A 27,076-nucleotide genomic window follows, 5' to 3' on the forward strand; every position below is an offset into this window, starting at 1 on the left:
CAACTTAGTAATGCCACCAAGGACTCCAAAACAGACTTTTTAAGGTCATCAAAATTCTAAAGGAAGCAGGAATGTGTGTGTGGGGGTGGGGAACAGCTTGTTGGGAAGTTGAAGAACAAAGGATCCAAAGTGGATCCTGTTATATCTGATTCTAAAACCCAAGTGTTCCAGGAATCAAACCTGGAACATCAAACCCTCTGGACATCGGAGAAGCAGGGAGACAGCAAGTGGCTAGAAAAATACACAGAGCTGCATTCTACCTAGAGAGCTCCCCTCGTCACCTGCAGTTCCCTGCTGGTTTCAGTTACCCCTCATCCTCCTTTCTCCCTGACAAATACCACTCACACCCTGTCCTTCTCCTAACATGGAGACAAAGTTGGGAACTGTCTCCCAGGCAAACCTGTCCTGATGGTCTCAGCAAGCCCTAATACCTGGATAATTTCCAGGATGCCCCAGCTCAGTTACTTGGAGAGTAAAACAGTCCATGAGGATCAATGTTAAGTAGGGATATTGGAATGCAGCTGCAGCCGAGGGCCCTAAACCCGGACTTTAAACATCAAATTTCTACAAGAATCCTTTACGTGCTCATGTTGCACTTCCTGCTCTTCCAGCCTCTCTAATGTGATGTAGTAAACATTTAATTGGGCTTCCCAGGTGGCTTAGTCATTAAAGAATTTGCCATCAAAGTGGGAGACCTGGGTTTGATCCCTGGGTTGGGAGGATCCCCTGGGGGAGGGCATGTCAACTGACTCCAGTATTCTTGCCTGGAGAATCCCATGGACAGAGGAGCTTGGCAGGTCACTGTCCATGGGTTCACAAAGAGTCAGACATGACTGAACGGCTAAGTACACACACATACCCAGGTAAAGGATCCACCTGCCAAAGCAGGAGATGCAGGTTCAGTCCCTGGGTCAGGAAGATCTCCTTGAGAAGGAAGTGGCAACCCACTCCAGTATTCTTGCCTGGAGAATCCCAGGGACAGAGGAGCCTATTGGGCCACAGTCTACGGGGTCACAAAGAATCATACACAACTTAGTGACTAAAAATACAACAAATTTAATAAACAGCTGATTCTACCTTAGAAATAGGAGACAGTATTTATAATTCACTCATGAAGTGGAACTCAGGGAAAAGGAGAATTTTGGAGTAAGCTGTGTTTCCGATTTAACATGGTTCTCAAAGCCAGGGCCTTGTCTTAACAACACAAACCCTTCCAACAAAAGAATGAGGAATTACCTTTTTTAAAAAAGAAAAAAAAATCATACTTTGTATTTGCCATTTTATATGGTATTTCAAGTGATGATCATTAAGTATCTAATGAGATATGTACTATCACTTCCCATCTTGGGATAAAGACACTTCAGGCTCAGAGAGGTTAACTAATTTGCCCCAAGACATACAGCAAGTCAGGAAGATTAGGGGCCCCGGGCAGTCTGAGCCCACCGCCAGACCAGATGGGAAAGAGAGTATATTTAGAGATCACTGTGAGTGCAACTCATATGGTCAATTTTTCCAAAGGAAGGACAGTAAATTCTGAAATTCACTCATCAAGCTGAGACTTATCTCAATTTATACATGAATTACCTATTTCAAAAAACTGTTAGAAACCACCACGGCCATTACCACTCGCCAGGTATCTTATATGCATCCTCTCAAATGGTCGCAACCACTCTGGCCAGGCTGGTGGAATTATTCCTCATTGATGGATGGGGGACTCCAGGCTCAGAGAGATACAGGAGCTCACCCAAAGACACACAGCCATTAAGCGGCAAGTGCCATGATCTCAATGCAGATCTGTCTAACTTCAATGGCGGTCGTCTCTCCAACACTGAACGAGGAATCACCTTGATCGCGACACTATTCTAGTAGGTAGATTGTTGTTAAGTGTCTGTTTCTATTTTTTGTTGATAATATCCCAAGTTAATACTCGTGTGTGTGTGTGTGCGCACGTGTGGTCACTCAGTCGTGTCCAACTCTATGTGACCCCATGGATTGTAGCCTGGTGGTAATCCTGTCCATAGGATTTTTCAGGCGAGAATACTGGAGTGGGTTGCCATTTCCTTCCAGAGGGAATCTTCCTGACCCAGGGATTGAACCCGAGTCTCCTGTGTCTCCTGCATTGCAGGTGGATTTTTACAGGCTGAGCCATGTTAATATTATCAGTCTGTATGTAAAACAACTGAAGTCGGCTTGGGTGCATTTGGAATCCACCAGAATAAAACAGCAAACACACAGAACCAGGTGATTTTAGCCTCTAACACTCAACTATTAAAATGTTGGGCTATTAAATGGTTTAAATTTCAGTATATAACCAGATTATCAGTATGTTTTTCTTTCTAAATATAACTTCTCTATTATAACACAGGCCTATACAATTTTTTAATTTAATCAACAACATCTCTGAGAAAATTCATACCCAAGAGCTATTATATAGATTTAATTTTTATATTCACCTCTACTAGTAATCTTAATAATATTAAAGAGAGCCATCTCATGAAGAGGTTTCTAATAATGTTGAAATGAGAGCTCTTTTAGCTGAGATGCCATTTTTCTAAACTTGCTACACTGGTTTTCACACACATTTCTCCACTGCTCATCTATCAGATAAGAGATACATCTTCTCCAGGGGAGATTTGCAAAGGTAAAGCTGTGACATGATCACAGTTTTCCTTCTCTATACTTACTCTGTCCTAATGTCTTTATATGGCTCTTGCTGTCTATACAATAATGTCTTATTGTGAGTTTTTGTTTTGGGCAGTTAAATGTACAGAATTAACAACATAAAGGAGGCAACTAGTATTTTTAGAAGCAGCACATGTCCATGGAGTTGTTTCTATGAACCATAAGAATTTCTCTTAGAATCTGTTTTTAGCATACATACAAAAACACTGCATAGTTCAAAACTGACTAATAAAACTCAGCAACTCTCAATAGCCCTATGAAAAATAATTTTTGAGCCTTGTCAAATTGCTAAACACCAACTATCTAGTGAGCTTATGATCGAGAAGTTCATTTATATGCTCAACATAAACCCAGTCATTCCTTAACTCATTTTCTTGGAGAAAAAAATACCTACTAGGAAAATTCAATGAATCACTACTTATTCCTAGCAAAGAATAGTTTAAATTAGTCTCAACATTTATAGTTATTGCATATATATATATAAGCATGTATAAACTTTACATACAGACTAGGTATACCTATTCTATATGAAACATATTAACACAGTCGATGTTTAAGTATATTAACATAGCAAATGGGCTTCCCTCATAGCTCAGTTGGGAAAGAATCCCCCTGCAATACAGGAGACCCTGGTTTGATTCCTGGGTCAGGATTATCTGCTGGAAAAGGGATAGGCTACCCACTTCAGTATTCTTGGGTTTCCCTTGTAGCTTTGCTGGTGAAGAATCTGCCTGAAAAGTGGGAGACCTGGGTTTGATCCTGGGTTGGGAAGATACCCTGGAGAAAGGAAAGTCTACCTACTCCAGTATTCTGGCCTGGAGAATTCCATGGACTGTACAGTCCATGGGGTTACAAAGAGTCATAGTAAGTGTTCAAAACTATTTCCCAAATACCCACTTATGTATGAATTCTTCTGTAATAGTAAAAATGAAAACAAAAAAAAAAAATTGAAAAAAAAAATGAAAACAAGTGAAAATATGTATGTATGTGTATGTGTGTAATGTATATGTGTGTACACACATAAAATATGTGCATGCATGTACTGTATATGTGTGCATACACATGAAAAATATGTGTGTGTATGTGAGTATGTGCTTAGCCTCTCAGTCGTGTCTGACTATTGGGGACTCATGGGCTGCCCACCCGGCTCCTCCGTCATGGAATTCTCCAGGCAAGAATTCTGGAGTGGGTAGCCATTCCCTTCTCCAAGGATCTTTTTGACCCAGGGATCCAACCCGGATCTCCTGTGTTGCTGCCACTTTACCACTGAGCTGCCAGGGAAGTCTAAGAATATGAAAACCAAGAATTTAAACATTGCAAGTATATTCAATAGAGTAAAATATTTACAAACAAAAAACTAAAAAGTAGGTAATGCCTGTTTTCAACTCAGGTGCACAGTTAAAATGTGAAGTTAATAAAACAAGGATGAATGTATCAAACAATTTTCTGAGTCAGAAATACAGTGTATTTTACATTCCACTTTGTTATTTTCTTATATTTGCATGAAGTATCCACTTTGTTCCTTTTTCCTCATTTGCATCATTACCTAAAATTACCTTCTCTCAATTCTAAAATTCAAGTTCCCGGAAGAGCCATGGTTCAACACTGGGAACCCAGCTCAGAACCTGGCCGAAGCTAAGTAATTGCTGGTGGGGAGGGTGAGTTCTCCAAACCTGAAATGATGCTATTTTGTCAATCACAGTTATTAGCTCCCTAGATGAGGACACGGTGTACTCTGGGGTGGCCTGGAGACAGAAAGCTGAGTCAAATGGGTCTCTCTTCTCAAGGACCAACAATTAAAAACGTCATCTTTGGAAGAAGGGAGATGCGACAAAGCTGCTGGAAACACTGGAAGCACTCCTGCTGAGAGAAGCCTCTTCTCACTGGAGATGGGCCCTGACGCTCCCCGGTGGAGACACAGATCAGGGACCCCTCGGGGAGCCAATCACACAGGCCCTGAAGGGAGAAAGGGGGCGGCGTGTGAGGGACAGGCGTGGCCACAGCGCAACGCAGAGGGGCGGCCGCTGAGGGACTGACCTCGAGGCCAAGGCCGGGTCACAGGGTCCAGGAGACACGTGAGCCCTGTCCATCCCCTGGCACTGGTCCTGGGCTTCCAGGAGCCGCACACCTGCTCCCTCTTCCAGGAAGGCCCGCCATGCAGCGTCAGCATCGCAGACTCACAGACGTTTACACACCCCGCCGTCCTACACTCGCCTCACCAAGAGCTCCGGGGGCCTGAATCCACAGGCGGGGCCAGAAGCAGAAGACACCAGCGGAAGGCCTGACCACAGACGCGTGGGGAGATGGCCCCTCTACCACTGGGGGGTTTGCCAAAATGTGGAGGCGGGGCTCCTGGAACTCATGGATGATCCAGGGAGAGGGAGCTGGCAGGTCGCAGTCCCCAGCGGGTTAGGACGTGGGTGCCATAGAGACAAGTGACCAGGAAGCAACTCATGCATGGGAGAGTGAGGCGTGGAGGCGTGGACAGACTGAATCTGGATCAGAACCAGCAACTGCGATCAAACACGGGAGAGCGAGGCGTGGGCACGTGGACAGACTGAATCTGGATCAGAACCAGCAACTGTGATCAAACATGGGAGAGTGAGGCATGGACACGTGGACAGACTGAATCTGAATCAGAGCAGGACCAGCAACTGCGACTCAAACACAGGAGAGTGAGGTGTGGATACGTGGACAGACTGAATCTGGATCAGAGCAGCACCAGCAACTGCAACTAATGCATGGGAGAGTGAGGCGTGGACACATGGACAGACTGAGTTTGGATCAGAACCAGCAACCAGAAAGATTCTGTGTTGGCTGTTGCCTTCTCTGCCACTGGGCTGAAAGTGAAAGTGAATTCACTCAGTCATGTCCCACTCCTAGCGACCCCATGGACTACAGCCTGCCACGCTCCTCCGTCCATGGGGTTTTCCAGGCAAGAGTACTGGAGTGGGTTGCTGATCCATAAAACTTTTAAAGTCTAAATTAAATTCTTAAAAAAAAAAACAACTAGCACATACCTATAACTATTAACAAGGGGCAAGTGTCCAACACGATATTAAAACTATCTCAATGGTCCAAGTGTTGGCTACCACTTTGGATATCCCCCCATTCCTGCACTTATTTAAGAAACAGCTACATGCCTTCCACCTGGTCTGGAGGCTCGGGGTCCATGTGGCAGCAGAAGATCCATGTACTGCAGAGCTCCAACCCACGGGACAGACAGCGAAATGACTGCCAGGATGAAGGCAGTTCACTGTGGAGCAGGAATGTGTACACAGCGCATTCATGACAAACCTGTTAAGGGGGTGACTCCCCCCAGCTGCAAGGGAAAGAGGCAGAGGAGCTCTGCTCAGTGAGAACAGCAGGGGACCCCCATGGCTGAGGCTGTTAGAGGCGCCACGGGGAATCCCTGGGTTCCTTGCTGGGGATAACAAAAATGAACAATGCTAGAGAGAGGCGTGGAGCTCAGGAGCTGGGAACCTTCAGGGAACTAGGTCCAGGTCCCCCTGACAGGACAGCCAGCAGGCCAGCAGACAGGAAAGCAAAAAAATAAGGGAATCTAGAATGAGCAGGAGAGGAAGGTGGCCTTGAGTATGTATTGTACATTTTTCTAGGAAATGAGGCCCATTAGAAACCTAGAGAGGTTGTTCCTGGGGTGGGGAAAAGTGATGGTTTCTGGGGCGGTGAACCTCGGGTGCCACAGCAGCCAAGGCCATTGGATCTCACAGCTGCATCCCTGCCCAGGAATCACATCAAACAGGGCTGTGTCTGCTCCCCAGGGACACCACATCCATGGTTAATGGTACCAGTCCCGCCCACCCGCTTCAGTTTGGGAAAGCTGCGGAGGGCGTCACTAGGATCAGCCAGTGTTCCATGTGAACCCATGTCCAGTTCAGCAGCTCCTTCTCTGCCTCCATCTCCTCCTTGAAGGTATCTCAAAGAGTTCCCCCAGTACACGCTCCCAAACAAGTCTGGCTCAGTCAGCATTCAACACAAAGGGTACTTTGTCATGGATTTACATCAGGTCCTTGAAAACATTTTAAAATCCACATTAGGTACAAGACAATATCTATTGTGGACAAGGGGAACACACATCATAAACTCTTGATGGGTTCATCTTGGATTTTGCACAAAATTAAAACACAAAGCTATTTTTAGGTGGACCATATAGAAGGCTGAGAACTGAAGAACGGATGTTTGCAAACTGTGGTGCTGGAAAAGACTCTTGAGAGTCCCTTAGACTGCAGGGAGATCATACCAGTCAGTCCTAAAGGAAATCAATCCTGAATATTTACTGGAGGAGTGGTGTTGAAGCCCAAGCTCTAATACCTTGGCTACCTGATGCTAAGAGCCAACTCATTAGAAAAGACCCTGATGCTGGGGAAGATTGAAGGCAGGAGAAGGGGGCAACAGAAGATGACACGATTGGATGGCATTACCGACTCAATGGACATGAGTTTGAGCAAAGTCATGGAGATAGTGAAGGACAGAGAAGCCTGGTGTGTTGCAGTCCAGGGGTCACAGAGAGTCAGACACGACTTGCTGGCTGAACAACAGCCACCTTGTTTTTAGGGTTTAGGCATCACTCCCAGCCTCACAGGCACAATCCTGCCTGACCTTGTACCAGCTTCAGACTACAAGGCCAGGGCCGTGGGCTGACTTTACGTGTGGACCAGCGGGCTCTCCTCTTTTTAGTGGCCACACACTGCACCTCTACGCCCACTTGGGCCCTTTGGAAATGTGTGATTGCTCACACAAGGGGCTACAGAGGATCCGTCTGAGCGGTCAGAGTGAACCCAATCATTCAAGTAGAGTAACATCTTCAGAGAAACAGAACCAACAGGATATTTCTATCTTTATCTCCATCACTATGTCCATATCCACCTCCAACTCTGTATCTATCTATCCACTTACTATCAAAATGAATTTATTATAAGGAATCAGCTTACATGTTTACAGCAACTGAAGTATCCAGACCCAAGAAAGCCAATGCTCTAAGTCCCAGTCCAAATCAGGGTCCAAAGGCAGGAGATGCCAGTGTCCCAGTTCAAGGACAGATGGACAGCGGAAGCAGCTTTTCCTCCTTCAGCCTGTCCTTCGATTCAGACCTTTAACTGATGTGATGAGGCCCATCCACACTGGGGAGGGTGAGCTGCTTTACTCTGTCCACCGATTCCAATGTTGACGTCATCCAGAAACACCCCTACACACGCACCCAGAATGGTGTCTGCCGGAATGTGTGGGTGCTCTGGGGTCAGCCATCACAAGGGTCACAGCACACGTGTTTGAAGCTCGGACACCCTTGGTTCTGCAGCAGCAATTCTCTTCACCAGGAAAGGTTCAGAGAACAGCTCTCTGAACTAGGCCATGTTCCTTTCTGTTAAACTCATCACAGACCCCTGGGATTACGGCGTACAGACCCAGACGCCTACACTCAGCTGCACCCATTAGCAATGTGTCCACAGGGCCTGGGACACAGCTCTGTCTCTGAAGCAGCAACAGTGAGCTCTATTTTCATGGAAACGATTCTAAGATAGCCTAAACAAGCCTAAAATAGGTCTTGTTTTGCCACACAGCAGTACATCACAGGGGACATTTCCTTTCATTTACCCCCTGCTAAAATTTAAATAGCTATGGCAGATTACATAAAACATGATTTGTGGAAATCAGTTCATCAACATGTGTAATGAACTCTAACTGAACATTATTTTTGTGACAAAAAAAAATGATGGAGACATTATTAACTGGAGACAGTGAAGCCATAAAAATACAGGGTTGCCAGCACTGGGAACTCAGGATTGTTTGGACAAATATGCAGATACTATGTGTGTTTCCTCTCCACCTTCCTCAGTGCTGGAGAGACTGTGGTTGTGGGAAGCTCACCCCTGAGCTGAGATTTTGTTTTCTTTTCTCTTCTAGTGAATAAAAATGATCTGCTGTAGCATATAAAGTATGCTGTTTTAAATATATATAATCTCAAACTCTATTTCATTATTATATTTTGACAAGAATTCTTCTCTATCATTAAATGAAATTTAACATTGATTTACAAAATTATTTATACTCAGCATTTACCTTTGTAATTTATGATAGAAATTTTGAAATATAAAGTAGAAAAACTATGCACTAAGCCAGTTAATGTTCCATATATATTGTTCTGCTACTCACTATATTTTATATATATATATATGTATTAGAATTAGCATTAGTCGCTCAGTCATGTCTGATTCTTTGTGACCCCATGGACTATACCTCTCCAGATTCCTCTGTCCATGGGATTCTCCAGGAAAGAATACTGGAGTGGGTAGCCATTCTCTTATCCAGGGGATTTACCCAACTCAGGAATCAAATCCAGGTCACCTGCAATGCAGGCCACCAGGGTAGCCCATATATATTAACTATACATACATGTGAATTCCCTGGAGAAGGGAACATTGACCCACTCTAGTATTCTGGCCTGGAGAATTCCATGGACTGTATACTCCATGGGGTCTCAAAGAGTTGGACTTTCACTGTGAATTACATATATGACTTATGTATGATTTATATATTTATGAATTACATTTGTATACATTATACAGAATTATATAATGCATAGTGGTTATATATTCAGTTCAGTTTAGCCACTCAGTCAAGTTCGACTCTTTGCAACCCTACGAACTGTAGCACTCCCGTCTTCCCTGTCCAACACCAACTCCCAGAGCTTGCTCAAACTCATGTTCATCAAGCCGGGGATGCTATCCAACCATCTCATCCTCTGTTGTCCCCTTCTCCTCCTGCCTTCAATCTTTCCCAGCATTAGAGTCTTTTCCAATGAGTCAGCTCTTCGCATCAGGTGGCTAAAGTGTTGGAGTTTCAGCTTCAGCATCAGTCCTTCCAATGAATATTCAGGACTGATTTCCTTTAGGATGGACTGGTTGGATCTCCTTGCAGTTCAAAGGACTCTCAAGATTCTTCTCCAACACACAGTTCGAAAGCGTCTATTCTTTGGTGCTCAGTTTTCTTTATAGTCCAGCTCTCACATCCATACATGAATACTTGAAAAACCATAGCCTTGACTAGATGGAATTTTGTTGGCAAAGACAAATCTCTGCTTTTTAATATGCTGTCTAGGTTGCTCATAGCTTTTCTTCCAAAGGGCAAGCATCTTTTAATATCATGGCTGCAGTCGCCATTGGCAGTGATTTTGGAGCCCCCCAAAAATAAAATCTCTCACTGTTTTCATTATTTCCCCATCTATTTCCCATTAAGTGGTAGAAATGGATGCCATGATCTTAGTTTTCTGAATGTTGAGCTTTAAGCCAACTTTTTCACTCTCCTCTCTCACTTTGATCAAAAGGCTCTTTAGTTCTTCGTCACTTTCTTCCATAAGGGTGGTGTTATCTCCAAATCTGAGGTTTTTGATATTTCTCCCAGCAATCTTGATTCCATCTTGTGCTTCATCCAGCCTGGCATTTCACATGATGTACTCTGCATATAAGTTAAATAAGCAAGTGACAATATACAGCCTTGATGTACTCCTTTCCCTATTTGGAACCAGTCTGTTTCCATGTCCAGTTCTAACTGTTGCTTCCTCACCTGCATACAGATTTCTAAGGAGGCAGATCAGGTGTTCTGGTATTTCCATCTCTTGACAAATTTTCCAGTTTGTTGTGATCCAGTCAAAGGCTTTGGCATAGCCAATAAAGCAGAAGTAGATGTTTTTCTGAAACTCCCATGCTTTTTTGATGATCCAATGGATGTTGGCAATTTGATCTCTGGTTCCTCTGCCTTTTCTAAATCCAGCTTGAACATCTGGCAGTTCACGGTTCATGTATTGCTGAAGCCTGGCTTGGAGAATTTTGAGAATTACTTTACTAGCATGTGAGATGAGTGCAGTTGTGGGGTAGTTTGAGCATTCTTTGGCATTGCCTTTCTTTGGGATTGGAATGAAAACTGACCTTTTCCAGTCCTGTGGCCACTGCTGAGTTTTCCAAATTTGCTGGCATATTGAGTGCAGCACTTTCACAGCTTCATCTTCTAGGATTTGAAATAGCTCAACTGGAATTCAATCACTTCCACTAGCTTTGTTCATAGTGATGCTTTCTAAGGCCCACTTGACTTTGCACTCCAGGATGTCTGGCTCTAGGTGAGTGACCACACCATCATGGTTACCTGGGTCATGAAGATCTTTTCTGTATAGTTCTTCTGTGTATTGTTGCCACCTCTTAATATCTTCTGCTTCTGTTAGGTCCATACCATTTCTGTCCGTAATTGTGCCAACTTTCCATGAAATGTTCCTTTGGTATCCCTAATTTTCTTGAAAAATTTTCTTGAAAATTAGTCATATATTATATACACATAATAAGTTTTATAGTATAATAGATGGGTAATATTGTTTGCACAGCTGTATCATAATTATTTACACCATTTTTTTTACCTTTTGGGTTTTTTAATTGATTACTTTGAATTAAATATTTTCATATGCTGAAAGGTTTTAAACAACAAATCTCACTTCTCTTAGGCTGCCTTCTCAGACACCTGAAATACCTCCCTAAAGAGTTATTGCTTTTTAAACTTTGCATAATATTTTGACAATACTTTTCTTAATTATCAGCATATTCTCTATCTCCATATACATACATTTATATACACAGGTGTATGTGTGTGTGTGTGTGTGTGTGTATGTGTGTATGTATGTGCATGTGTGTATGTGTGCACGTGTATGTGCGTGTATGTGAGTGTGTGTGTGTGTGTGTGTGTTCAGTCACTCGGTCTTGTCCAACTTCAACTCCATGGACTGTAGATCATCAAATGCCTCTGTCCATGGGATTGTCTAGGCAAGAATACTGGAGTGGGTTGCCATTTCCTTCTCCAGGGAATCTTTCTTACCCAGGGATCCAGAACTAACCTCCTGCTTGGCGGTCAGACTCTTTACCACTGAGCCACCTGGGAAGCCCAGCGAAACTAGTATCATTATTACTTTCTCCCTTATTTTTTTAAAGAGGAATCTGACACACGGGAGGTTAGATAGCTCACCCTAAGTTACCAGCTGAGTGACAGAATGACAGCCCTGGGCAGTCTGGCTTCAGAGCCAGATCCTGAACTATTACAACAAATGTTACACGCACAGTTAAAACCTAGAAAGTGGAATACATGTAAGGACTAGTGGTATATATTTTCCGCTCATATAATAGACAACTATATTTTCAGTCAAATAATATGATTTTTTATATACTTGAATGGAGTAGGAAATGGCAATCCACTCCAGCGTTCTTGCCTGGGAAATCCCATGGACAGAGGAGCCTGGCAGCTACAGTCCATGGGGTCACAAGAGTCAGACACAACTTAGTGACTAAACCACCACCATAAATTTGATGATCACCTGTACAAAATGTTTTTATTTTATTGCCAATTTCTAGTTTAATACAGCACTCTGGAAATAATAGTTTCAAGGACATCTTTTTTTTTTTCTTTAAATTAATTAAGTTGTTGATTCTACTTTATTTTTAATTGAAGCATAATGTCATGTTACTTTAGGTGTACAGCAGAGTGAGCATAAGCTGACTATACACATATATATATATAGTTTATATATATATGTGCATATATATAAATATATACATAAGCAGATGCTTGTTGGTTATCTAGTTTATGTCAGTATATACTAGGATATATACATGTTAATCCCAAACTCCTAATTTATCCCTTCTACCCCCTCCCTTTCCCCTTTGGTAACCACAAGTGTGTTTTCTGTGTCTATGAATTTATTTATTTATTTATTTTTTGTAAATAAGTTCATTTGTTTTTTTTTTTTCCATTTATTTTTATTAGTTGGAGGCTAATTACTTCACAACATTGCAGTGGGTTTTGTCATACATTGACATGAATCAGCCATGGAGTTACATGTATTCCCCATCCCGATCCCCCTTCCCACCTCCCTGTCCACCCGATTCCTCTGGGTCTTCCCAGTGCACCAGGCCCGAGCACTTGTCTCATTTGTATCTTTTATTTATTTATTTATTTTTTAGAGTCCATGTATAGGTGATATCATATGATATTTGTCTTTCTCTATCTGGCTTACTTCACTTTGTATGATCTTCTCTAAGTCCGTATGATGTCTTTCTTTTGATGTATGATGTTCTCTCAATTTTTAAAATCCTCAAATCTTACCTTATCTCTCTGTTTTAATTATCTTATAAACTATTGGATATTGCTCTGTCAAAAAATAATAAGTGGCCTTGGACTGGCTCTCTCACGAGAACCGATGGCCATCCACTTTTTCACCACATCCGAGGCTGTAGCTATTAACCGGCTATCGGGGCTGTTAGCAGAGTACTAATTAGGACTGAATGTGATACTAACTTATGCTGTATGGTCATCAAACTGAATCATGATGCCTGGAGGAATATTTGATTGTAATTGAGAACACTTACATCCGTTAATGTTCAAGGATCCTCAATTTGGGAATGGCACTCCTCTCTCAAGTCTTTATCCTAGTCTTTATGGCACAAGTCTTAGAACTGCTGGGTGTAATTCACAGTCACTTGCTGTCGGGGAGTGGCTGGTATTTGACAGACGTGTTTAGATTCTACCAGAGGCAGGAGCAAGCACAGGTCAGGTGGAAAGGATTCTACCTCTGCATACTTCCTTAAACAACGCAGTCATGTAGAAGTTCAATTAAAGGTCAACTCTAAAACCCCAAATGTCAGGAAGTCTTCAGCAATCATCTGTTCATTCTAGCCCTCACCTTCACACAGGATGCAAATACGCTTTGGTAGCATTTCTCATTAAAAAGAGTCAGGACGTCCCCCTCACCCCATGCTTCCAGCAAGTAGGACTCTTCACACTGTGTGGACGAGGACTCTACACCATACTCCTGCAGGGGCCTCTAGTCACCACAGGACTTTTCAGCGTGGTCACTCTCCTTCATCTCACATGGCAAGGGTGTAGCCCTGCTATGCTGCCTTCACTGTTGGGGTCAAGACACCCTCACCCACCGGCTTTATGCTTTTGACATTGGGAAATACTTTTAATTACCTGCCCCTTTGGTTTTATGAGCAATAAGTACTAGCTGCTTTTTTTCAGCTGCTGAACACCCAACAGTTGACACTTGGAAGACAAGAGTACACTGCTTCTCTGCTCAAATTCACAAAATAAAATGCAATAAGACAAACTCCCAGCTCTCCAGATTGGTATTTCTCATTTTCACATATGTACGCACACATTTGTCATGTCAAAGATTTCAATGAACTCTGTAATCAGTGGAGCCAGATATTTAAAAAACTGTATCAAAGAAGAATTCAAAGAAAATGTACATATAGATAATTAGCAATACTGAAATAAAACTGCTAATAGGTGCAAAAGTCTTCAATATCCACAACTGAATCTCCCCCATGCCAATTTTCTAATTTTTTCTGAAAATAACTTACAAATTCTTTCTTTAGATGGGTCCCCTAACAGTAAAAGAATCCAAATAAAATAACCACTATTTCTAATTTTTTACAGTTCTTTAAAATTTGTTACTTCCTTAGAGTTTTGAAACTTATGGAAAATATCTAAAATTTCGAAAATTTAAATAGTTATGTGGGACAATGTTTTATTCTGAATACTTACATTTTCTTAGATTATGGTTTACAATAAACAGTCTATGTCAGTAAAAATTGTATGTTTAAGATGCAATTTCTTAATAATTTTGATCAACTATCAGTGCCAAGGTATTTGTACGAGAGTATAAAATGATCCTGAAAAGGCTTCTCATGACTATAACTTGAATTCAAGATGAGAACAGGCTCTTTTCAAACTTACTGAAAAACGACTTCAAATCAGTCATGGTTTTTTAAAGTATGTCAGTATATGCAAGGGCTTCCCTGGTGGCTTAGACTGTAAAGAATCTGCCTGCAATGCAGGAGATCCAGGTTTGATCTCTGTGTCTTAAAAATCCCCTGGAGAAGGGAATGGAACCCACTCCAGTATTCTTGCCTGGAAAATCCCGTTGACAGAGAAACTTGGTGGGCTACAGTCCCATGGGGTTGCGTAGAGTTGGACATGACTGAGTGACTTTCACTCACTCACTCACAGTATATGTGAATAGCAGTATATGTAAATGTTTTAACTTTTATAAATAAGTTGTTTCATATAATAATTTATAAAACATCATTAATATTAGAAAGGTCACCGTATCATTTCTGGGGACACATTTAATTATTTCTTTTAGTCAAATACACGAAGGATCTAAGCTGAAGATACAAGCAGTACATCCATCACTGCTTTGGTTTTGCATAAACGCAAAGGAAGAATTTAATATGCCCATGAGCCTTCTTAAATGTTTATTTCTTGAGTTAAAACGATGTAATTACTGATACAGAGAACATGAAAGGAAGGCTCTACAGTTGAATGGTCTGTGTGTTCTTGTGTGTATTTATTTGCCAGTTAAAACAAATGTGCTTCCCGACAGCTATGCCTTGAGGTTGGAGTATCATGAAGATCATTTTCACTCTTCCTATTCTGGTCTTGGATCTCCCTTCTAATTTGTCTTACTCTCAGTTCTTTACCATATCTAGCAATCAAGAGACACCGACCCATGGATCCTGGGATGGCCTGAGACACATGCTGAGGGCTGCCTAGCTGCCGCATCATCACCTTTAGAACCAAAGTGCACAAGAAAGGAGTTACATGAACTAAACCTCTGAGAACCTGAAATCAGAGAGCAGGTTGCTGATTTTGTTTTTTGAGGGGTGGCAGTGAGGAAGGGTTTTTGTTTTATTTCTTCTGTTTTTGCTGGGAATAAGGAAGAGATAATTCAGATTTTTAAAGATATTGTCATTGGATAAAGATTTTCCTGTGAGTCTAGAACTACTTGGGAATGTCTAATAGAAGGAAATATCACTGATTTCCCAGAAGATGTTGTCGGACACTTGAAGAAAGGCAGGGCTGAGCTGAGGCTGACAATCTAGACATGCACTTGAGTTTGGTAGCTGTGTCCCGCACCTCCAGCCAATGCTTGAGTCAGTAGCTGAATATCTGGGGGTCTTGCAAAGTCATAAAAATGTAGGTCACCTCAGGTGCATTCTATTATTCTTTCTACTTCTGTTTACATTTTGAAATTTTTCAAAATTAAAGAAAAAGTTTTGAAAGATAGCTATCAATATGCCCCGGACAAAAGTTGTGTTTCTGGAACTTCCCTGGTGGCCCACGCGTTAAGAATCCACTTTGCAATGCAGGGGCCTGCTCAGAGAACTAAGATCCCACATGGTGTGGAGTACCTAAGCCTCGAGCCGCAAACTACTGAAGCCCATGTGCTCTAGGACCCACATGACCCCACTAATGCAGCTGGCGCACCAGCTGGAGAGGCCACGTGCTCACAACAGGCTCCACATGCCCCAAGCAGGCTCTGACGCAGTCAGAGAAACACAGCTGTGTTCCCTAGGACAGCCAGATGAAAGAACGCAGGTGGAACAGTGAGACCGTTTACACAGGTGCCACACAGCGCGGGGCCCTGGGTCACCTGCACGGTAGCTACTTCACGACAGCAACTCTCAGCATCTCACAACTCAGGGATGAAGCCAGCTTCCCTGCAGGAACCCTCTCTTCTTCAGAGCAAACACATTCATAACTCTCAAAGCGATGTTGTTAGTAGATCCTCCCCAGCTCTGTCGAGATTTCCCTGTGCTCCGTTAAAAAACCCACACATTTGTACATGAGGACGCATGTAATAAGCTTCGTTGAATCGATGCTGTTGAAATCTATACTCTGTTCTAAATGTTTCCCTAGTTATAATCATGACAACTTTCTCCCAGGAAGAGAGAAAATGCCAAGATCTACAAGTATGAACATATTCCATCTCTTACACATGATTCTTAATGTCACTCTCCATTTTGCCACCATAATGGCCAGCCAAGCTCTCAAGAAGTCAACATTTCCTGCTTGCAGAAAAGAGTTCTAAATACAACTATAACTAAGGAAGTCGCAAATAAGTCCATATTTTTAAACATAGTTCTCACTTATCAGTTTCATTACGACCCTCGCCCTTTGTGAGAAAGCGGGTTTTAGTGTGCTCAGATCTTACCTTGGTAAATGGCTTTAAATCCAGGCGAGGCTATGCTGTCATCAGACTGTAGGTGTAGCCACATCTGGTTGCTCATACTCACGATGAGGTCAGGAACACTGGATCCAGTGAGTCTGCAGAGACAAGAAACGCCAAAACCATGGTTTAAGGCACCAAATAGCTCCACTTCTACCTTGATGGGGCTGGGTGGCGTGTCCTTCTGCTTAAACAGGCAAACCATATACATATAAGACCCTCTTTCAAAGAATCTATAGCCACTTACAATTTATATCCATAATCACAATATCACTGACCATTTACAGTAATGATTCTATATTATAACTGCAAATTTGTATCTTTGACTTTAAAAATCAACGTGTGGTGGCCGACACCTCTGTGTGCTTGGCACTGAATGTTTCTTCTATTGTTGTTTAGTTGCTCAGTTGTGTCCGACTCTTTGCAACCCCATGGACTGCAGCACACCAGGCTTCCCTGTCTAACATCACCCAGAGTTGAGTCAAACTCATGCCCATTGAGTTGGTGATGCCATCCAACCATCTCATCCTCTGTCATCCCCTTCTCTTCCTGCCTTCAATCTTTCCCAGCATCAGGGTCTTTTCCAATGAGTCAGCTCTTCACATCAGGTGGTCAAAGAATTGGAGCTCTAGCATCAGTCCTTCCAATTAATATTCAGGACTGATTTCCTTTAAGATTGACTGGTCTGATCTCCTTGCAGTCCAAGGGACTTTCAAGAGTCTTCTCCAATACCACAGTTTGAAAGCATCAATTATTCAATGCTCAGCCTTCTTTATGGTCCAACTCTCACATCCATACATGACTACTGTTAAAACCATAACTCTGACTATATGGACCTTTGTCAGCAAAGTAATGTCTGATTTTTAACATGCTGTCTAGGTTAGTCATAGCTTTTCTTCTAAGGAGCAAGTGTCTTTTAATTTCATGGCTACAGTCACTATCTGCAGTGATTTTGGAGCCTAAGAAAATAAAGTTTGTTACTGTTTCCATTGTTTCTCTATCTATTTGCCTTGAAGTGATGGGCCCAGATGCCATGATCTTCATTCTCTGAATGTTGAGTTTAAGCCAGTTTTTTCACTCTCCTCTTTCACTTTTATCAAGAGATTCTTTAGCTCCTCTTCACTTTCTGCCACATGGGAGGTGTCATTCTGCATATGTGAGATTATTATTATTTCTCCTGGCAGTCCTGATTTCAGCTTGTGCTTCATCCAGCCCAGCATTTCTCATGATGTACTCTGCATATAAGTTAAATAAGCAGGGTGACAATATACAGCCTTGTTGTACTCCTTTCCCAACTTGGAACCAGTGTGTTGTTACATGTCCGGTCTAACTGTTGCTTCTTGACCTGCACACAGGTTTCTCAGGAGGCAGGTAAGGTGGTCTGGTATTTCCAACTCTTGAAGAATTTTCCAGTTTGTTGTGATCCACACACTCAAAGGCTTTAGCATAGTCAAGGAATCAGAAGTAGATGTTTTCCTGAAATTCTTTTGCTTTTTCTATGATCCAGGGAATGTTGGCAATTTGATCTCTGGTTCCTCTGCTTTTCCTAAATCCAGCCTGAACATCTAGAAGTTCTCGGTTCACATACGGTTGAATCCCAACTTGGAGAATTTTGAGCATTACTTTGCTAGCGTGTGACATGAGTGTGATTGTGTAGTAGTGTGAACATTCTTTTTCATTGCGTTTCTTTGGGATTGCAATGAAAACTGACCTTTTCCAGTCCTGTGGCCACTGCTGAGTTTTCCTCTATTTCTATGCATTGATCACTGAGGAAGGCTTTCTTATCTCTCCTTGCTATTCTTTGACGCTCTGCATTCAGATGGGTATATCTTTCCTTTTCTCCTTTGCCTTTCACTTCTCTTGTTTTCTCAGCTATTAGTAAGCCCTCCTCAGACAGCCACTTTGCCTTTTGCATTTCTTTTTCTTGGTGATGGTTTTGATCACTGCTTCCTGTATAAGGTCTCTGGGACCAGAATTTTCCATACTCATATGGGGGCAGAACTGGAGAAAATGGGAGGCTTGGTCACCCTCTGTGGTGGGCAGATGTCCCTTCCTGCTGGGTGAGGGACCGCATCACACCATGAACATGGAAGCTTGCCTAAGCCAAGAAAATTCTGGTTCACACACATAATGCGTGGCTTGCACAGTCTGGAGTTTTTATGTACCTTTACCACAAAATGCCTCTAAAAATTATACTTTAGGATGGACTGTTCTTGAGCACTAAAAATAAATACCAAGCCGTGGAATGACAGGGAGGAGACATGAACACACTGACTCAGTGACAAAAGCCAGTCTGAAAAGGCTGCATTCAGTATGAGTCCAACTCCAGGACTTTCTGGAAAAGGCACAACTATGGAGACAGTTAAAAAAAATCAGGTGTTGCCAGGGGTTGGGAAGTGGGCAGGATGAACAGGTGGAGCATGGGGAATTTTTAGGGCAGTAAAGCTACTCTTCACGATACTGAGTGATGGATATATTACAGATACATGATGGATACTGTAACGATGGCTACACATCACTGCATGTTTGTCCAAACCCACAGACTTCAGCATTGAGAGTGAATCCTAATGTAAACCATGAAGTTGGGTGATGATGTGTCCACAGAGGTTCATCTTTGGAAAAAAAAAAAAATGCAGCACTTTGTGTGGGATCTTAATAATGGTGGGGGTGGGGGTCTGCGCATGTCAGACTGTGGTGCTGTGGAAAGCTCTGTACCTCCCTCTCAGTTTTGCTCTGAAAATAAACCTGCTCTAAACAAAGCTAGGGGACACACACACACACACGAGGAACTCAGAGGTGACCACACGTTAGAAGAATACTGACCAGGACCACAGCACACACAGCTGACAGATTTGGCAAATGCACTGAACGTCCCTTCTGCATATTAAGGCCCAGGTCACAGCGAACGGGAAGCTTCAGTGAAGCATTCATCGTGTGTTAACAAAACAGTCACACAGCGACTGCCATCAGCCAGTGAGGGGAAACACTAAATTCATTGACTGAAGTCCCCATGCGGACGGAAAAGCATGCGGAAAGGGGAAAAGTGTGATAAAGGAAAAGTCAGCTCAGCCAAAACCAGCGTCTGCAATCAGAGAGGAAGCTTTGCGGTCAGCAAAGCTGTTTCCGGGGAGGAGCGCATGGTCCGCCCAGGGATCACATCACTGGGGACCAGTGTGGCCTTCTCACCCGAGGCGCCACGGGGCTCGGCTCCTCGGAGGAAGATGCGCAGCGGTCATGACACGCGCACGTCCTCGGTGTTACACAGATGAGGGAAGGAAGGGTTTCAGTGAGTGATGGGCAGGCGCCAAACAGGTGCTCCTTCTGAAGATTCACCCCTATATGCTGCTCTATATGCTTGTTTGAAGACAGACTTTTTTCCTTCCCTGTGCATAGATTTTATTCAAGTGTAACATACCCAAAATGGCACCGAGCATGGATGCCTGGCATTCATGTCTGCTCTGACATAAAATATACTATTCTTTCTTCTGTTGCTCAGTCCTTCCAGAAAGTATCCTTTCCGAGCCTTTTGCTTTCAACCATTCTATGTACATAAATATTTTACGTTTCTCTCTTACAAGCGTCAAATACTTGTTTTATATTTTAACTTTTATTTTATTTACATTATTTTTATCCAGAGATTTTAGACTTTTATTTAGAATATAATTGCTAGTAAATGAAAGTTCATATTTCTCATGTTCTTCCTTTTTTGATCAGCCAGTGTTTTTACTGTCTCTTTAATCTAACAGCTTGTTTCTTTTCCCCAAAACTTCAAAGATACCATTCTATTGTCTTTTTACTTCTTTTATTTATATGGAGAAGACTTCTGTCAATCTTATATTTGCTTTTCCCAAAACTTCAAAGATACCATTCTATTGTCTTTTTACTTCTTTTATTTATATTGAGAAGACTTCTGTCCATCTTATATTTGCCCCTTTGAAAATAAAATTTCATCGCTTATGCTACCTGTAAGATTTTTCCCTGTTTTTCAGCAAATTTATTACAGTGTGCCGGCCTGAGCTTTCTCTCGTATTACTCCAAATGTCTTCGAGAATTTCTTGAATCTTTATCCTGATGCCTGTTGTTAATATTCTTTGGGATAATGTCTTCAAATATTAGTTAGGTCCCATTTTCTCTTTCTCTGCTTCAACTCCAATTACACATGTATCTTCTGTACATTTTCTTTCTGCTTCAGGTTGAATATTTTCTACTGCTCAACCTTCTAGTTCAAGCCATATCTATTGAGTTCTTTATTTCAGATGTTATATTTTAAAATTCTTAAAATTTCCATTTGATTTGTTGCTATGAATTCCAGCTTTCTGAAAAAATTCTTGGTCATTTTATTTATGTTCTGAAATATATAAAACATAATTATCAAAGTCTTCAGTGATAACTACACTATTTAGATGTTCTTTACTTTTACTATTGTCTGTCTCTTGGTTTTGGGTCATTGGGAGTTATTTCCAGACATTTTGGTTGAATGCTAGACTTGGTAATGAGCCACTGTCAAAGCCGTGCTTTTATCTTCTTCCTTGGAAAATTTAATTTTCTTCTGGCAGTGAGAGTAACCACCTTGATTCACTCCATCTTTGGAAGGACTTCAGGCTTCGTTTCAAGGTTGTTGATTTCTCACTGCTTACACCCTCTTCTGCCACAATTCGGAGACCACAAGTACATATATTTACACACGCCATCAACGAGTCACATTAATTTCACCTCTTCCACACTCCTTTCACCATTTCCTGCTTTTTGTCTCTGCCTTCTCAGTCTGAGTGTCTCCTGTCAACATCACTGAAGTAGCCTCCTAACTTACCCTCCTGGTCCGGTACCACTTCTGCCCCACCGCCCCCAAGTCTCCTAACTTACCCTCCTGGTCCGGTACCACTTCTGCCCCACCGCCCGCAAGCCTCCTAACTCACCCTCCTGGTCCGGTACCACTTCCGCCCCACCGCCCCCAAGCCTCCTAACTCACCCGCCTGGTCCGGTACCACTTCCGCCCCACCGCCCGCAAGCCTCCTAACTCACCCGCCTGGTCCGGTACCACTTCCGCCCCACCGCCCGCAAGCCTCCTAACTCACCCTCCTGGTCCGGTACCACTTCTGCCCCACCGCCCGCAAGCCTCCTAACTCACCCTCCTGGTCCGGTACCACTTCTGTCCCACCGCCCCCAAGCCTCCTAACTCACCCTCCTGGTCCGGTACCACTTCTGCCCCACCGCCCCCAAGCCTCCTAACTCACCCTCCTGGTCCGGTACCACTTCCGCCCCACCGCCCCACGCCTCCTAACTTACCCTCCTGGTCCGGTACCACTTCCGCCCCACCGCCCGCAAGCCTCCTACCTTACCCTCCTGGTCCGGTACCACTTCCGCCCCACCGCCCCCAAGCCTCCTAACTCACCCTCCTGGTCCGGGACCACTTCCGCCCCACCGCCCCCAAGCCTCCTAACTTACCCTCCTGGTCCGGTACCACTTCTGCCCCACCGCCCGCAAGCCTCCTACCTTACCCTCCTGGTCCGGTACCACTTCCGCCCCACCGCCCCCAAGCCTCCTAACTTACCCTCCTGGTCCGGTACCACTTCTGCCCCACCGCCCCCAAGCCTCCTAACCTACCCTCCTGGTCCGGTACCACTTCCGCCCCACCGCCCCCAAGCCTCCTAACTCACCCTCCTGGTCCGGTACCACTTCTGCCCCACCGCCCCCAAGCCTCCTAACTCACCCTCCTGGTCCGGTACCACTTCCGCCCCACCGCCCCCAAGCCTCCTAACTTACCCTCCTGGTCCGGTACCACTTCCGCCCCACCGCCCCCAAGTCTCCTAACTTACCCTCCTGGTCCGGTACCACTTCCGCCCCACCGCCCCACGCCTCCTAACTTACCCTCCTGGTCCGGTACCACTTCTGCCCCACCGCCCGCAAGCCTCCTACCTTACCCTCCTGGTCCGGTACCACTTCCGCCCCACCGCCCCCAAGCCTCCTAACTCACCCTCCTGGTCCGGTACCACTTCTGCCCCACCGCCCCCAAGCCTCCTAACTCACCCTCCTGGTCCGGTACCACTTCTGCCCCACCGCCCCCAAGCCTCCTAACTTACCCTCCTGGTCCGGTACCACTTCCGCCCCACCGCCCCCAACACTTGACTTAATTTTTAAGTTGCTTAAAACACAATTATCTTGTAGAAAAATTTCACACATTGAAAAGATTTATAATGCCAAATTAATTATTTTAGAAATATCTCAGTGCAAATACTTCGAATTTATTTTATTTCTATACTGGACTTCATTTTAATACAGTTTTATGTTAGTCTATAGATTCATATAAAACTAAATAAGCATGTACACTGCTATACTACAAAGTTCCTTTAATCAAAATTAAATTAAGATGATGTGCATTACTCTAGTTTCAGAATTTAATCCTGATACTTAATGATTGCTGTATTTATGAAAATTATTGTAAATGACTTGGTACAATCATTTATTTTTAAATTAATTATTTAGCACATTTATAAATTACTTAACCATTCAGGAGATATTTTATGTTAATTTTTTAAATTTTACAACACTATTTTCTAATTATTTAAAACAAAATACTTCCCTTTCTGGTGCTTTTCTTCTCCCCCAGAAGTACTTTGGTTTGCTAGTACTGACAGAAATATATGTTTAAAATAAATAAGCAAATATTATTACCCTCTGCAACTGTTTGTTTAAAACAGGAATTTTTTTTCTTTCAGCAATTTATAATTGAAAAATATAATAAATGCTAGTTTTGGTAAAATACTTTAACAGCCATCACAACACATAAGCTGTAAGTGTTTTATTTAAAACAGCTTTATTTTATCCAAAAACTTCAAAATAAGATTATTCTAGCTAACCACTAAGATATCCAACTTATTTATTAGGAAACTATATTAAAATTGTCTTTTGTCTTTCCAGTCATATTGGCATTTTTAACAATTCTCTAAAAATATTGGCACTTGTAGTCCTCCAGGATTTTGGTAAATACTGAAATCACTGCCCGGAGTGCCTATGCTCCCTGGATAGGAACCAGGAGTTCTTACAGACTTTGAGGATTCTCACTCCATATTTCTCAACTCCCTTAGGTGAGGGGGGTATTTTTTTTTCCTCCAGGTCATTGTAGAATAGTACCCTGCCGACACTTCACAAATGTATCACAGGCATCTATTAATACTTCCTCCTTCTCCTTCCAAATTCTAAACCTTCTTGAGTGCAAGCTTATGTCATTTGACCTTTTTAATCCCCAGACTCTTGCATATAAAATGCACCATTGCTTTAAAAAACTGTATACATGAAAAAAATATATATATAAAGCATCCCTATTAAAATTCATCTAATATCTTCATATTTAAATTTCATAGGAATATTTCCCACTAATGATTTAAATCTTCATTTGATTTTAGCATATCAAGGATTTCATATCTGAGGTTCTGCTGAAGCTGTGCCTTTAATTTACTCTGTGATTTTAGCTAAATTATCTTACATCTATGTCAGTTTCTTCATCTGGGAAATGATGGTATGAAATTACCTTAGAGGAGTCTTTCAGACCTAAACTTTTCTTATCTCTTTGATAGAGTTCAGCCCTGGTGGAGCCGTGGTAACCTCAGTAGTTTGACATGACTCCTTGCAATAGGATCAGTGCTGACCTGAAAGACTTACAGTCAGAGAAATCAGCAGTTTCTTTGAATATAAGTCCCAGCATATTGAATCATTAACCCAAAAGGAAGAAAATGACTTTTGATTGTGTATTTGTTCCTTTCCTACAACCAGGGTGCACTGTATCAAGAGAAGAGCTAAATTCTTTCATAGGAAAAGGAGTCATTGTTCTTCAAATTTCACTGATGGCTCAGATGGTAAACAATATGTCTGCAATGTGGGAGACCTGGGTTCAATCCCTGGGTTGGGAAGATACCCTGGAGAAGGGAATGGCAACCCAGTGCAGTATTCTTGCCTGGAGAATTCCATGGGCAGAGCAACCTGGGCCCTGGAGGGCTACAGTCCATAAGTGGCAAAGAATTGGACACAGCTGAGTGTTAACACACTCATAAGGCAATAAAGGACTTCCCTGGTGGCTCAGATAGTAAAGAATCTGCCTGCAAGGCAGGAGACCCAGGTTCAATCCCTGGGTTGGAAAGATTCCTTGGAGAAGGGAATAGCTGCCCATTCTAGTATTCTTGCTGGATAATTCCACGGACAGAGGAGGCTGATAGCCTACAGTCCACGGAGCCACAAAGAGTCTACTAACACGTGTGGCAATAGTTTCATGATGCTTTGTTTGCTGCTAATACTATAGTATATATGATAGGCGTCTCATTTCTGGACAGGTCTTTTTGGCCCAAGTTGCAAGAGTCAACAGTTCTATCCTCATATGTTAATACATCAAATATGTTTTCTGGAAAGGAAGTGTAAACTCAAACTGACAATTTTCACTCAGCACAGCACCATACAATTCCCACGTCATGTGGAATTTGTAGTTTGTTTCTTGATACTGATGAATAGAACTTCCTTGTATGACCAAGGTATGTTTATTTACTTACCTATCCAAGGACACTTATGTCGTTTACAGTTTGGCAATTAGGAATAGAGTTAACTCTATTCATGCTTGGCAAATTTTATTTCTTTATGATAAATCCCACCTAGGAGTGGGATTGCAGGATTATATGATACATAAATATTTAACCCTATAGAAACTGCCAACCTGTTTTCCGGAATGGCTATGCCATTTCACATTCCCATTTGCAGTATCAAAGAATGCATAGTGTGTAATTCTATTTATGTGATATTCTCAAGAAGACAAAGTTTAATGATGGAGAACATATCAGTGGGTCAAGGTTTAAGGTGGGAGAAGGTGTGACTCCAGAGAGACGGCATAGTTTTGAGAGGTGACAAACCTCTTTTGCATCCTGATTTTTCCAGTTTATTTTTATTTATAGATCTGTATTCAAAAAAAAAGTCTATTTTACTGTATATTCATTAAATAAATAGTTTGTTCAAACCTAGAGATTAAAAAAAAAAAATCTGAGCAAACTTCCCTGAGGTCTGGAAGACACAGGTTCAATCCCTGGTCTGGACAGATTTCACAGCTGCAGGGCAACTAAGCCCAAGTACTGCAACTACTGAGTCCACATGGCTAGAACCTGTGCTCCACAACAAGAGAAGTCGCTGCAATGAGAAGCCTGCCCAGCACAGCCAGACAGCAGCCCAGCCTACAGAGACGAGAGAAGGCTTGTACACAGCAACGCGGACCCAGGGCAGCCAAAACTAACTCAATAAAAATAATTAAAAAAAAAAAAAAACCTCTGAGCATGTCTCAAAGCTATCAAAACACGAATCTGGTGCAAAGTAACACCTGGAACACATCACACCTGCAAGGTACTGCCAGGCACCTGAAAGGGAAGGGTTGTGGGGAACCTTTGCAAGTAAATGTTACAAGTTACAACCTGGCCTAAAACTGACCTGTTTTGAAGCTTTTGCAGTTTTTTTAATATCAATAAATTTCATAAGTTCTGGAGAAAGTATAGGAAATACAGAGCTATTTAAAATATACATTGTAGTTGACTGCTTGCCTTGATTGGGTTGATACAGTGTGTGCCAGAGACAGATAGGGAGATGCTAAGACCCAGTGTGTGGTCTTTGCAGCACCTGACAAGAACCTCCCTCCCTCAGGGAAGGAGTAAAATGCCTTCAGGGAGAGTCAGAGATGCCCTGATACAAATCCTCAGGAAAGGAGGCAGAGGCAGTGTCATAAGCTGACATAATCATTAAACAAATGAGGAAGAGGGGGTATAACTCCAGTCTTGGAACCATATGTTTGTGCTCTGAGGTTCAGTTCAGTTCAGTCACTCAATTGTGTTTGACTCCTTGTGACCCCATGGACTGCAGCACACCAGGCCTCCCTGTCCATCACCAACTCCCAGAGTTTACTTAAACTCATGTCCATTGAGTCGGTGATGCCATCCAACCATCTCATCCTCTGTCGTCCCCTTCTCCACCCATTTTCAATCTTTCCCAGCATCTAAGTGAAGAAATAAAGTGAAGTCGCTCAGTCGTGTCTGACTCTTTTGCGACCCCTTGGACTGTAGCCCATCAGGCTCCTCCATCCATGGGATTCTCCAGGCAAGAATACTGGAGTGGGTTGCCATTTCCTTCTCCAGGGGGTCTTCCTGACCCAGGGATCGAACACCAGGTCTCCCACATTGCAGGCAGACGCTTTAACCTCTGAGCCACCAGGGAAGCCCCTCCCAGCATCAGGGTCTTTTCCAATGAGTCAGTTCTTCGCATCAGGTGGCCAAACTATTGGAGTCTCAGCTTTAGCATCAGTCCTTCCAA

General features: G+C 42.8%; 1 protein-coding gene across 1 annotated transcript in view; it reads right to left on the minus strand.

Annotated features, from left to right (window-relative positions):
• CSMD1 (CUB and Sushi multiple domains 1) overlaps positions 1 to 27,076 on the minus strand; it is a 1,628,138-nt gene that overhangs the window by 429,452 nt on the left and 1,171,610 nt on the right. The window contains exon 12 of the mRNA XM_061134533.1: positions 16,733 to 16,845. Within this exon, the coding sequence (XP_060990516.1) occupies positions 16,733 to 16,845 (113 nt within the window). The remainder of the gene's footprint in view (positions 1 to 16,732; positions 16,846 to 27,076) is intronic.

Source organism: Dama dama, chromosome 32, assembly GCF_033118175.1.
Source record: "Dama dama isolate Ldn47 chromosome 32, ASM3311817v1, whole genome shotgun sequence".
Classification (NCBI taxonomy): Eukaryota; Metazoa; Chordata; class Mammalia; order Artiodactyla; family Cervidae; genus Dama; species Dama dama.